At 36.3% G+C, this 14,169-nt stretch overlaps 1 protein-coding gene across 6 annotated transcripts in view; it reads left to right on the top strand.

The window, feature by feature from the left end:
- Positions 1–14,169, top strand: part of LOC101742172 (uncharacterized) — a 143,284-nt gene that overhangs the window by 126,293 nt on the left and 2,822 nt on the right. For 4 of the 6 annotated variants that reach the window (XM_012695014.4, XM_062671107.1, XM_012695013.4 and 1 more), the window contains exon 2: positions 9,517–13,927. In XM_012695014.4, coding sequence (XP_012550468.2) covers positions 9,517–13,927 — 4,411 coding nt within the window. Of the gene's footprint in view, positions 1–7,666; positions 8,418–9,516; positions 13,928–14,169 lie in introns of those variants that run through there. The other 2 variants (XM_012695012.4, XM_012695017.4) reach the window with 1 other exon arrangement.

A 14,169-nucleotide genomic window follows, 5' to 3' on the forward strand; every position in this document is an offset into this window, starting at 1 on the left:
AGGTATACTGTTGATATTATTTTCGAAGCTTCGAAACTTTACATTTTCTCTAGTCACGATTTTTTTTATAATATGTCGTCTATTAAATAAACATTACCAATAATATAAGCGAGATTGAACCATACAAGTAGTTTTAATTATGCTTACAACTCGCAAAATCCGTAGAAAAGTACTACAGGTGTTTACTAGATTAACAAACAATTAAATTTTAATGATTTATTAGATACACAGCTCTCGATCTAAAATGAAAAGTATTGCTCTAGGGACCCCAAATATTAAATTCAACGAGCAACTAATTCGTAAATTACATTTAAGAAAATTTAAAGTACTCTTAATTGAATACAATGCTACTTAAAACTTGGTTAAATGACAATACGCCCATGACCAGAATGCCTTTTACGAACAATCTCAAAGTACCCAAATTATTTTCGTAACTTTAAAATGACTTCATAAAGTGTAACATCAAAAACAAAAGTGCCAGGAAACGATAAGTATTCCAAATTATGTGTTGTGCCATCTAAACGGGAGCGTGAGATTATTGATAACTTTAATTTAACAACAAAAGAATAACTTTCACTCGTTATTCAATACTTGATTACGCTGCGGTGATTTTTATGAACTTGATCTACTAAACAGTGATTGTATATACGAGACGCGACGCGCTGTTTAACTCGGACTAAGTTTTTGAATCATTGCATTGGTCTGGAATATACCAGATGAATTGTAGATTAATATAAAAAAAGACGTATCCCGGCGTTACTCAGGTAATGTCATTTACTATGCTAAAAAGTTTTAACTCAACGAAATATCCGTTTAATATACAGAAAGTCCTTATTTATATTTACATTTTTCAAAGACCTTGAAAAAATCAGATGTACGGCAACCGACAAGCACTTCAAAGGCTTTTTGTACTGCCTCTCGAGTATTGATTTTATCCTTGACAATTTTTTTAAATTTGTCCAAACTTTGAAAAAAGTAGAAGTCCGTTGGCGAAACGTCTGGTAAGTGCGGTTAATGACGCAAAACTTCCAACCCTTGCTCTTGTAACTTTTTCTTTCCTTCCTAAGCTGATAGCTTTGAAAGGCTATGTCAGTGTAACCGGGCGAGTAGGGGAGCTCACGGGGCTCAAACAGGGAATGTTGCTAACACTGGCCCTAGCAAGAGCAGTGCTTCGCAGAACCTACCACCGGATCGGAAACTCGACCCACTAAGAAGATCTCGAGAGACGCAGTGGGCTCTTGTAGCTCAGAGATCGTCGGTTGTGCCTTATGAGGGCGAGCCTTGTCGTGTAGGAGGAACGGGTGATTAACCAAGGCTGGCCGGATATTCTACAAGCCTATCATTGAGTCCAGTTGCTCACAGTACGTCCGCAATAACGCTGATGGCATTTGTTATAAATCTATGATTAATCATACTGACACATGAGCACCAAGCACTGACCATGATTTTTAGACGTAAGTTTTCGTTTGGTGCATTGCCTGGGTGCTGATCCATAGTCTAATCAACATAAGGACCGCTTACGACTCTAACACATATCGTCTTTCACACAATTTATAAGCCTCCTCCAAGCCTAATCATAGATAGGTAAAGACGGATTATACTCGAAATTTTATCCAAATCTGCTAATCCATTATTGCATGATTTAATAATAAACATACAAACTTTTTTATATATGTACTCCTTCTTAGTCTTCTGAATCGGCAATGCTGTATATGTTAAATAAAAATGTATAATACTTAAAGTACATTGTGGTTTTTATGGGCTGCATCTAATGCGAAGACTGAGGTCCGGTGGTATCTTCCGACTACCTTGAAATACATTACCGACTCGACTGGGCAATACACCACCACCATATCAATATGTCATATTGGATGACCGGCCGGATCTTCTCGGTGGGTCGCGACTCCGATGGTAGATCTCTAGGGCTAGTTAGCTTTAGCTTTTAGATTCAGCCCTGTGAGCTCATCTACCAAACCGGTGAAGCTGGAATAGCCAGCAAGGCTACCAGCGGAAGGTAGGGAAGAAATGTTTCCTCCTGATAAATTAAGAGACTTTATTACAGCTCCTACAATTAAATTGACAAACAAACAACGACACATCGATGTGAATGCCACAGCAAAAACCTATTGCGATTAGGTGAGCTGTAAATGAATCTTTAATGGCAATAAAAGGTAGAACAAACATGGCCCAATTATCGCAAATCTTTCAAGTTATCGCTGCGGTGCAATAAGAGAAAAGATTTGGGATTGAATCGCACTCCGGACTGCAGACAAAAATTTTCGTTTCATCAATGGATACGGTTATTTAAATCCATTTCAACTTATACCATTTATTGCAATACCGGTTTTCAAACTAACACGTAATTTTAAATTCCAAATTTGAATATGGACAATCCCGTGCCACCCGAAGTCGTTAAACAGTTAAGTGCCGAGATGCCCTGAAGTTTTCACTCAACGTCAAGCTCAGTTGTGGACTTCTGAATAGATTTACGATGTTCGTTTTAGCGTTTGTTAATTCTTATTATAGTCGTAAAGAAAACGTTGATAGTACGAAACTCTTTGCCACTGAAATTCGATTCAGAGAATCTAATAAATGAGGTGCCAAACTAGAGAAATACTTACCTTGAAAATATAAATAGTTAATTTTAAATTCCAAATTTGAATATGGACAATCCCGTGCCACCCAAAGTCGTTAAACAGTTAAGTGTCGAGATGCCCTGAAGTTTTCACTCAACGTCAAGCTCAGTTGTGGACTTCTGAATAGATTTACGATGTTCGTTTTAGCGTTTGTTAATTCTAATTATAATCGTAAAGAAAACGTTAATTGTACGAAACTCTTTGCCACTGAAATTCGATTCAGAGAAGCTAACAAATGAGGTGCCAAACTAGAGAAATACTTACCTTGAAAATATAAATAGTAACACCTGAATTATTTAAAAAGAGGCGTTACGAAAATAGCTCACAGAATTCTGGTGGCCTGTAGATAAATAGATGTTTTCATTTGCTTTCGGTTCTGTGCCGAACATTATTTTTTTTATTTTTTTTATGTATCTGTTTAGTTCACTTAAGAATGCATTTAAGTTAGATTTTGCGATAGGAAGCTAAATCTTTATACAATTGAAGTGCAAACAATCAAAACAGATATTTGTCAAATACCAAAAAGCATTTATGTAAGCCCTAACGCTTGGAAATCTATATGCCCGTCTGTCTACAAGGGCAATAAAAAATAAAATCCTTGCGAATCTAATAAATTATCACAAAGAAAATGTTCCTAAATGCTGCGTAAAGAAATGAACGTGTACCAATCATTTAGCATACATTGAGAAATATGCATCTTATTTCAACTAGTCAATTCCAATACAAAACTTATACATATCAATTAATTCCGCGTCTAAATTTAAAGAGACTGTTTAATTAAAGTTGAAAAATGTTTAGGTTCCGCGACCACCGACGAAAACGTAACGCGCCATTATAAATAGGCCAGAGTTCCGTAGATTTATATCTTGTCAGTTAAATTTATGGGACGCCATGATACCATGAGATGGGAATTGTGAGAGATTTTAAATTTTCAATACACGTCGACATTTGTAACGTTCTGTGACTTATGTTGATTTTAAATGAGTGACTTCTCAACTGTTTAGTATTTTAGAGGGTTTCCTACCGTGTACAGGGTGTTCCAAAAACTAACGGAAAACCATCGCTGACGGTCTCCCAATAAAATTGAGCATCCGTGTTCATGTAGCAAGCAACATATTCACCATAAACACATATTCCGTCACATATTCCGTTTTCTTCTTCTTCTCGCTTCGGTTTCCTCAATACTGAGGGTCGTGACCACCTCCTTGCAACAAGAGTTTATTCTGGATCATTCTACACCATTTGCTCCTATCTGCCGCCGAGTGTAGAGCATTGTGAACTGTGGTGTCAAGAGTAGTACGGATCTGGTCAGTCCAACGTATCGGGCCTCTACCTCGTGGTCTTCTTCCGTCCACCTTCACAGTCACCATTAGCTTCTCCAAGTTGCCGTCATCCTTTCTGGAAATGTGGCCAAAGTATTTCAGAACTCTACGTATGCAGATGGTAGAAAGTCTCGTCTTTATCTGGCGTTCTTGGAAGATCGACACGTTGGTGCGACGTGCTGTCCAGGGAATTCATAGCATCTTTCGCCAGTACCACATCTCAAATACATCAATTTGGTCGCGATCGCCTTTCTTCAGGGTCCAGGGCTCTGCTCCCCATAAATATATGGAGAACACTAAAGTGCATACATGCTTACTATTGGCAAATATAGGTTTTGATTTTTCCCAAGACAGTTCATTTTAAATTTAAAAAAACATATTATGTTGTTTAGCTTACAAAATTTTTGTTTACACAAAACAATACGTAACCGATTCCTGTGATGTAATTCACAGTGGGCGTACTATTTTGTAACGATGCGATGTGTACCGAAGGCCATTGTTTCAATGACAGAACTCATTGTAGATCGGCTTTTTTTTTCATTATCTAAATGAACTCAAAATGAACTCTCTTTTCGTCAAACCGACTCAGCTGCTGTACCGTACTAGCTCTAGGACTATTAAAAAATGTATGTGATGAATGATATAGCTGAAAAACTTTTCTCCTACGATTAATATTAACAGCTGATTTTTGCACTTGTAGTACTCTCCAACAGAACCAATCCGGATTAAAGTCAGTTTTAGATTTGTAGCTCCTGAAGGCGGACTTCAGCCATATTCCTCTATTGGAAAGGTCAACGCCCGGCTGAAAAATAAATCTAAAGAATCTGCTTTGAAATAGCAGTAGTTGTTTCTCAATTAATACGAATCTAGTTAATCGATGATAGCTTTGAGAATGTGTTCAATGCGTTCCGTCTACTTGACATCTAAAATGTCGCACGTGAACCGAACGACTGTCACTCTTACTAAAGACAATTATAAAATCATCTACGTTCAAATTGAGGTGATCAATTTCGAAACTTTTAATAATTCAAATGCTATTTTTTACGGCAGAGACGAACGAACTAGCTCATGATTCACATTGTGTGAAGTTGACATCGGAACCCACCGGATAGTATAGACATATAGCCCATTATATCATGAACCCCATCACCCATCTTGAGACGAGTTCTGAGTCCTAATTTTATCATCTTTTAAATCGAGACGCTTTACTGCTACGTGGTTGAAATAGGTGCGGTGGTGGTAGCTACTCGGGCGAGCTAACAAGAAGCTCTATCATCAGATATTACGCAAGTTATAATTTTAGTTTAATTTCAAATTGTAATTTTATAATAGAGATGATGGTGATTCAAATTGGTAAAAAACTTCTGTAATTCCTTGATACCAATGGGTTGTCTTTTAATTTGATTCTAGTGGTTTCTGACGCTGTACTACGGACTGCAATTAGCAGTCACTCCTGTATGCCATATCTGGTATCCTTAATAAAGTACAAGTCGTTACTTTGAATGTTTGAATATGGAGTTTTTTTTTTAGATTTAATAAAAATAATTGTAAAAAGACATGCTTTAACAAAAACCGACTTCAAATAGAAAAAAAAAGATATTCCATAACAAATTAATACACACTAAAAACAATAGCCGTCGAAATCGGTTGTCGTGATATTGAGTTAGTGAGTTATTCATCTATTTGTCGCGCACGTACTTAATGCAAATTTAAGACTTATACGGTTTTCTCATAGATACCATTATAAGAACTGGACTAAATTGAAATGGGACTACGCGGGATGCGTCAGCATTCTAATAAAAAAAGAATCATCAACATCGATTCACCCAGTCAAAAGTTATGCGGTGACAAACATAAAAAACATACAGTCGATTTGAGAACCTTCTCCTTTTTTGAGGTCGGTTAAAACAGGTACATACATACTTAAAGTTATTAATACTGCTTTTCTTTCCGTAAAGAAATACATACATTTGATAAAACTACACCGAATGAGGTTGATTGAAGAATGATAATAACGTTTAAATTAATATGGACTCATTACGCGAATGTTATCGTTTGACGTAATGAATTCGGTGGGAGATTTAGGTCATCTGCTGATTTCTCGATTGCGACATCATTATAATAATTAAGGACATAGTAAAACAAAGTGTTTAATTTAAAATTATTTATAATTGTCCATTTAAAATTATCAGGCATTTAAAATTTGTTTGTTTCTTTGTTTCTGTCTTTGCGTTGCGTTGCGTTTATGCGTTTGCGTTTATACACTTTTTGATGATACTTCAGATAATGTTTCTCGTAATCTCAGTTAAAGTTTTATTCGTATAATTATCTTCTTTTTTTTCGTGACAGAAATACAGACTTTCACAAACGCTGTACCTTAAGAGCGCTTGAAAGAACTCTTGACCTACGTGCACCCTTTTCTCTTACTGTGTCGGGTCATGAACCCCTTTTTTTTCATAATTAAATTATACATTTGTAATGTGACCATCGACTGTTTTCCGTAACCATAAAATCATTGTTTGTTTACGTTAGGTGTAAAATATTTAATTTGCAATATCTCGTCAATAGTTAACTTTTTGAATATTTTTCAAATGCGTAATAGAGTCCGGAAAATCACAACGATTTGTATAATGTATATAAATTAGAACGTAACATTAGTTGAACACAATATAGTTAATCGTAAAAATATATGAAATTTGATTGAACAAGATTATTTTCATTTGGTCTACAAAAAAACATTTATGGATATGAGAAACAAGAAAAGCAACATTAAATTACATTAAAGAGTGAGAAGGTATGCTTTATTCCACCTCAAAACATATAGTTAATATCGCCTGATCGCTAAAATCGACCTCTTCCAAAGAGTTTTCACTGGTGGTAGGACCTCTTGGGAGTCCGCACGGGTAGGTACCACCACCCCGCCTATTTCCGCCGTGAAGCAGTAATGCGTTTCGGTTCGAAGGGTGGGGTAGCCGTTGTAACTATACTGAGATCTTAGAACTTATATCTCGAGGTGGGTAGCGCATTTACGTTGTAGATGTCTATGGGCTCCAGTAACCACCTAACACCAGGTGGGCTGTGAACTCGTCCATCCATCTAAGCAATAAAAAAATAAAAAGTAAATTCTAAAAAAGATACGCTACCTTGCGCTCACTGCATTACTTTATATATGCTACCAAGGAATACCATGCGCTAATTGACCGTGCTTGTAGAGAAAAGTTAAAATTCTAATATCGTTTGCCGTTATTCCAGACAGAATGAGCGTGAAAATTAACACGAATATAAACAAGAGCCCGCTCTGGACGCGAGAATTGCATCTGAATAAAATTAAATAAAGAAAAAAAACGCTAGACGTTCCTGGATTTATAAATAGCTAGATTTGTGGAGCAGCGCCGTTCTGTTATAGCTAAGAAATTTAGGATCACAAGTGCTTCTGACACTGACCATTTTGAAGATAGGCTATTTTACGAAAAGTCTACTGTGCAGCACACTGAAAAAGTTGTTTACTGATATTTTTACATTCCATCAAAAGTAATAGAGACACAATATGATTTAATTTCGAATCAAGTCCTAAGTTTGTGAAGTATACCTAACACATTCGATAATCACAAACGCCTTTTGCAGTTTCCATCTAATATCGATTACAGTAGATTTTTCAACTAATACAGTCATTTCGTAATATAACAAGTTCTGGACAATATTGTGACAGGTCTATAGCGCGCGTCGGTCTCCCGAATTATCGCGAGTCGCCGTCGCGGAGGGCAGTATAGTGCGCGACTTATCAGCCGAACGCACGCATATTGTTCAATTAACAGTTGTTATCAAAATTAATTCAAATATTAAACAATAATAAGAACAAAGAAAAACAAAAAAACAATTTAAAAAAAGTGAAATATAAAAATTTATCCTTTCTTTATACCGTTATATTTGTTGAGTTAATGAAAATAATAGTGTAATTAATAAAGTGCGATAAAAGTTATCAGCTGAGCAGCAGACATATTAAATGTTAGCAGCTCCTCTGTATAGACTTTAATTAAAATAGTATCTGAATAATTCATTAGAATAGAACCTGAATATACCTGAAGATCGGTAATGTTACTACAAAACGACCGTGAAATAAATAAGTTTATTATTATTTTGAGTTGAGTCCATGTACTTTAAAAATTGTGAAATTATAAATTGAGTTAGTTTCGTAAAAATATAAAGAGTTAAGAAAGTGTTAATTTTATGTTCAAGCGAAATAATAATTTTTATTTATTTTCGACTGCTATAAATCAAAACAAATAAACATATAAATATACAAACTATTAAAACGTTTGTTTGGTATGTCGCGCCAAACGCGTTCGAGTGTGGGAGTTTGTGTGTGCGATCCTAAAATACATGTGTGAAATCGACTATGGCTACAATGGTAGCTGTCGCTGAAAGGACTAATAACGACTACTTTAGATCATTCCTGCCTGTAAGTTTTTTTCTTTTAAATGAAATTTTGTTATGTACTCCAATTTTAATAGTGGCCAACGCTTAATATTATTTTTGGGTTGTTTATTTTGTCTCTCAAATATAAGACCGGTAGTCTATGTAGGGATTCATTGGATTAATGTGTAGCAACGTTCTCTGAACGCGAATCGACATTAGCTGGCGACATTCTCGCACGGGTAGGCACCACTAGCCCCACAATTATTGCCGCGAAGCGTTTATGCGCTGCTGTTTGAAATTTGCGACAGCCATTTTGCAATACAAATAAGACTTTGAACTCGTGAATCAGGGTGGGTGGTGGATTTCACGTTGTGATATCTATAGGTTCAGGTAATCGTTTGACATCGAGTGAGTTGTGAGCTCATTCACCCACTTAGGCAAACAAAAATAAAAATGATTTTACTATTGCGAGATGAAATACGTGACATTCTTCGAAAACAAAAGTCTGTGTCGCACTCCAAGCCATAAGATATGTCTTTCAAGCTATGATACTCATGCTTTGTGAAACGAGCCTACAAAAAATATGATAACACTTAAAATATTGTGTAAATTTACAATATTGTTATAACGATTTTTGTGCAAAACCAGTAAGACTTTTTTCTGAAACATATCGAAAACGATACAAATATACCTACCGCTAAACTCTTCCGAATATACCATAATTAATTTCCGTTAAAGAGAAATATTTGAAATATACTTTAAACACTCAATAAGAATAAAACGCAATAAGTATATTTTTTATTGTGGAATAAATTTAGTAAAATAAAATTTATCATTCGATCATTTGACCCAAATGAACTTCAACCTTGTTTGATAATAATCCTTAACTACAAAAATAAAATTCCTGGTAATACAAAAAAATATACTCCCAGATCAAACAAAAATATTTTAAAGCATTATTTCACAATAGTATTGTACAACGGAATATTTTAAATTTGATAAGTGGCCAAATACTAGTCCTTGAGAGAACGTACGCTAGTAGACATCTAGTCGTAACTAATTTGTTATGGTATATGCTCATTACTTTTCACACAATAAAAGTATTGAAGTTTAATATTAATTGGAATATTTCTCGATTTCAGGCCGTGAACTCGCCGCCCGCTCCACACCGAGATGTTTCAAGCGCAACCTCATCAACATACCGTCCATATAATGAAGAGTATGCGTCAGTACCGCGACGCGTCGACGACCTAGAGCGTACCAAAAAAGATAAGAAATGGTCGTTGGGAAAGCTATTCCGAAGAAAGAAAAAAGAAGAAGAAAGCGCTTCCTCTTCTGAATCCGACGAAGGAGTCAGTACGCGATCGCCTTCGAAAAGAAAATGTAAAAAGAAAAAGAAAACGCCCGCAGTCAACAATTTTGATCATATAGTCATAAGAGATTCGAGACGCGCTCAAAGTCTAGCCAAACGAGATGCCCGGGAAGTAACTGACGATGGTGTATTATCCGATCCATCGGCAGGTTTCCTCAATTACCGTAATAAAAATCAAGAAATTTACAGAGGCTCAAAAGAAACCCTCAGTTTAAAAGAGGACAGCTACAAAACTAGTAAAACTGCATTGGATACGCCTTCTCGGAAGACGAGAAAAGGTAGATTAAAAGCCCGAGTAGAAGCTTTGCGAAACAGTATTAAAGGCGACACCAGTAGCGATGAAGAATCACTTAGGTCCTCAAACTCGTCGTCAATGCTAAGATTTCGAAGCGATGAATCGTTGATGCGTTCACGTGATAGTTCGTTGAATAAAAGATCGAGAAGCGCAAGAAATGAGAGATACATCAAAAGATTATCACGTGACGAAGAGAATCAATTAAATAAAGAAGCCGAATTATTACATCAAGGCTATACAAAAGCTGAAGTCGATATGTTGACAAGAACTCCCACCAGTCAAAGCAGCGGTTATGGAACTTGCAAAAGAGATCAAAACAATCAAATTAAATCCGAAGCTACCCATAACAATGATATTAATCGTCGTCCTATGAAGTCTGAATCAATATCATCCTTCCCTTCTACCCAGAGCTATCCGTCGTCTATTAATTTTAATGCTAAAGTTAACAATGAACACATTAATTACTCCATTCAGTGTCCAACCAATACTAATAAAAACAGGCAATCGCTTCATATTAATAACGATAGAGATGGAAGCATCAGTCGCCAGTATGAAAATCCTGAAAACGTATTATGCGTGAAATTTCCGTTGGGAAATGTAACGCATGTGAGACGAGAAGAAAAGGCGCCACCGGTGCCACCTCCGAGGGATATGCATCGAAAAGTCGTTACACCATTATCTATGTACTATGAAAATAATCCTGTAATAACTGACAGATACAACAGTAACCCAAAAACTTTACACGGTGTACCAAACAATGATTTTGAAAGAATTATGAGACGAAGTCAAGAGCGGTCTATTGACCTAGGATTCAATGGACTACGAAGACCTTTATCCAACTCTGAAGACCACATTGCAATGCAGAATAATGAATACAAGTGGAACTTCCAACAGAGAAGTGATCAACCAAGAAGACCAGCGTCTGTTTCAGCTGAGCCAAATCACTATGGTATTTACATGAACTCGCCTTGGAGAAAATCTCTTGGACAAACTCATGTCACCAAGCCTGAATCTGTACAGTTAAGAAACGATTACTTATACTACGCCGATCAAAGTCCTAGGTCTCGAAGACCGATAAGTATTAAAAATGGTCAAAACGGCTCTGGTGAGCGAAACGAAAATCAATATTTAAGTGATTCTCAATCATCTCAAAATGTCGCTGAGAGTGTTTACCGACGACCAAGAAATGCATCAGCAGAATTTTGGAAAAAAATTGATGATGCAGAAAGACAGAGGAAGCAGCAAAGTCTTTATGGAAATAATCGTAGCACCAGTGATTTTTCAAACTATGCTCTGCATCGTAGAGTAAATCCGGCATCGGAATTAAACAGACTAGACCAGAACGTAGCTGGTGAAAAAAATAAAAATAGATGTAGTTTTCGGGCGTCATCCGTTGACACAGTAGATTGTCCTAAAATATGGAAAGCGACAACTGAATATAAAAGATCAGTAACAGTTGAACCACCGAAAGCTATTACATCACCCACACCTAAAACACATATCCGCCATAAATCTGATACTTTCGTCTCTAGCACCAGCCAATTGTCTGATGATGAAAAAAGCTCCGAAAGACGCAAATCGACAAACTTAGACGATGCTCTTAATGAGTTGGAAGCAATTTATAATAGCTTAGGTTTGGGTGACGAAGATTTGTTAGATAGAGCCGAACGTCGTGAGCTTATGACGCCAAAATTTAACGATCATTTCAACGACTGGAATGGAAACGACGACGATGTACAACTACGAAGTCAGCCTGTAACTCCATTAAGACGTAACTCACGGAGGTCCACCTTACCCGATAAATTGCAAGACGATATGGCATTTCGTAGATTGAATTCATTGACTAAAGATAAACCAACACATAAAGAAGCTCAAGCACAAATAAGTTATATGTTAGCATCTCCAGTATACGTACCATATGCGTCAGATGATGACAGAAGATCTGAGCGCAATGAGCCTGATGTTGTACATGATGATGTGATGTATAGAAATATTACTCAAACAAACAATCGCTTAAAAACGCTTGACCCCCAACCACCTTTTGGCATTCCCATAGTACCCGTGTCTCCTGCTCCTCAAAGTGATTATTTGCATGCCACACCAGAAAACAAAGGACGTTCACGCTTTATTCCGCGAAGGTCACCTGACTTGGTGTCTGACGATCTAGCGTACAGAAGTCTCAGAAAAGATAATAGGCATTCAGCTCTCTTTAATGGAGATGGATATAGTGCCATGATAAATAATAACCAAAGTGTAAATGAATTCCCCCTCACTAAAGAATCTGCAGCAAACCTGAAAAAGAAAAGAGCTGTAAGATCTTTGTCAGCCAATATATTCTCCATGATTCAGAAAGAAATCGATGAAGCTTTGAACATGACCAAAAATGCCACCCTGCAGAAAACAAATAGTAATAGTGATGTAATGAAGCGCCTACGAGATAGTCATGACAAAAATGACAACGAACAGGACCAATTTCCACGTAATAAGGTAAAACAAAGACACAATACCGTAAATCTATTAGTCAATAACACCCATGCACCTTCTCATCATTTCACCAAAGATGATTCATTCATACATTGTGATGAAAAGCATCTTGCTAAAACTTTTTCTTGTGATAAGTCTAAAAGCTCATCTCCATCTAGTAGATCACCTCAAGCTTCTAAGCGTTCTTCAAAAGACGAGTTTCAACAGGTTCTTAGTATGCTTGCTCAGGAAGCTATGGATACAAGTAATAAGCTAGGTGTCGCTTTAGCTGAGTTAGATAAAAATAGAAATAACAATGAAAAGAAACAAGATATCCAAAGCAGAATTTCTGATCGAAGACTAAGTTTTCTCAATGGCTTGACAAATAAATCACACGATGAATTTCCCCCTGAATCCGATCATATAAAATGTCAACCCAAAGAGAATTTTAATCAGAACGGAAAATCTATATCTGATGAGACCTCCAAAGCAAAGAAAACCGAAGATAGTTTACTGGTAATATCGGATCAACTACATAAAGTAGAAGATCAACTAAAGCACAGCTTTGAAAAAGAACTGAATTTCGAAGACGAAAGCCTAAAACTTTCTAGTTACGTACCTAAAGAACAAGAACATTCAAAAGCTGATGAAACCACAGTTATTCTACCAAACGTTAAATCAAAATACGATTTAACTTCATCTGATATTTATAGTGACGTTGACAAACCAGAGCATGCTAATAAAGTGATTGTACAATCAGAGCCCGAACCAAAATATCCAGTAGTCAACCGTCTTAACCCTTTCTTGAATACCGATGAACAAATAAGGCAAATAAACGAAATAAACGCATTCAAAGAATTAAAAGATGGAATCTCCGATTTGATAGCTGGCATAACTCAGGTCAACGAAAAACTTTTTTCACCTAAAAATACAAAAACTAACTGTGAAAAGAGTGAGGTTTCGAAAATATCGAGCATTACTGAAGCTAGCGAGAAACTGCGGCAAACATCACAAAGTGAGAGTACACAAGAAATGCCTTGTAGGGCTTCCGTTAATCTGTCTATTTACGAAGATGACTTAGAACAAAGGAAATACCCTGATTCAACAGAATATAACTCCTCCGAGGAATTAGCGACCATCTTTAAATTAGACAGTAACTGCCAAACAAATACAAAAAGTAACGTTTGTGAAAACAATGAATCTCGAAGTAGTAAAAAGCAAGGAACTGAAGCTAAAGATGAGAAGGATGATAAAGTTCGACAAGAACTTAGTTCTCCGAAATTAGTTCAGACTATGACACAGCAATTGAGAAGGCTTTCAGTAGACCTTGCAAATGATACTCTTAGTCAAAGCTGCTCACTCCCAAATAATGTAGTGCCGTGGAGATCTAAAAGGCAAAATAATTCACAGAATGATAGTAGAGGTACGTGGCCCGCTATTATGCATGGTGTATGTTTATCATATTAATCATTTTGCATCCCGCTTTTTGTTTTACGTTCTAGTTTCTCAATCAGATTCCCAAAACTTAATTAAGTTCCTAACTAATTGCAGTTACTGGACAAACACCAAGCTATATAAACAATAACATTTGCTTTCAAAGTATAACTTTCAACAATGATCTCGACTACTTTAAGTACTAATGAAAATTAATTTTCTTATAGCTTG

This window comes from Bombyx mori, chromosome 11 (assembly GCF_030269925.1).
Source record: "Bombyx mori chromosome 11, ASM3026992v2".
NCBI lineage: Eukaryota > Metazoa > Arthropoda > Insecta > Lepidoptera > Bombycidae > Bombyx > Bombyx mori.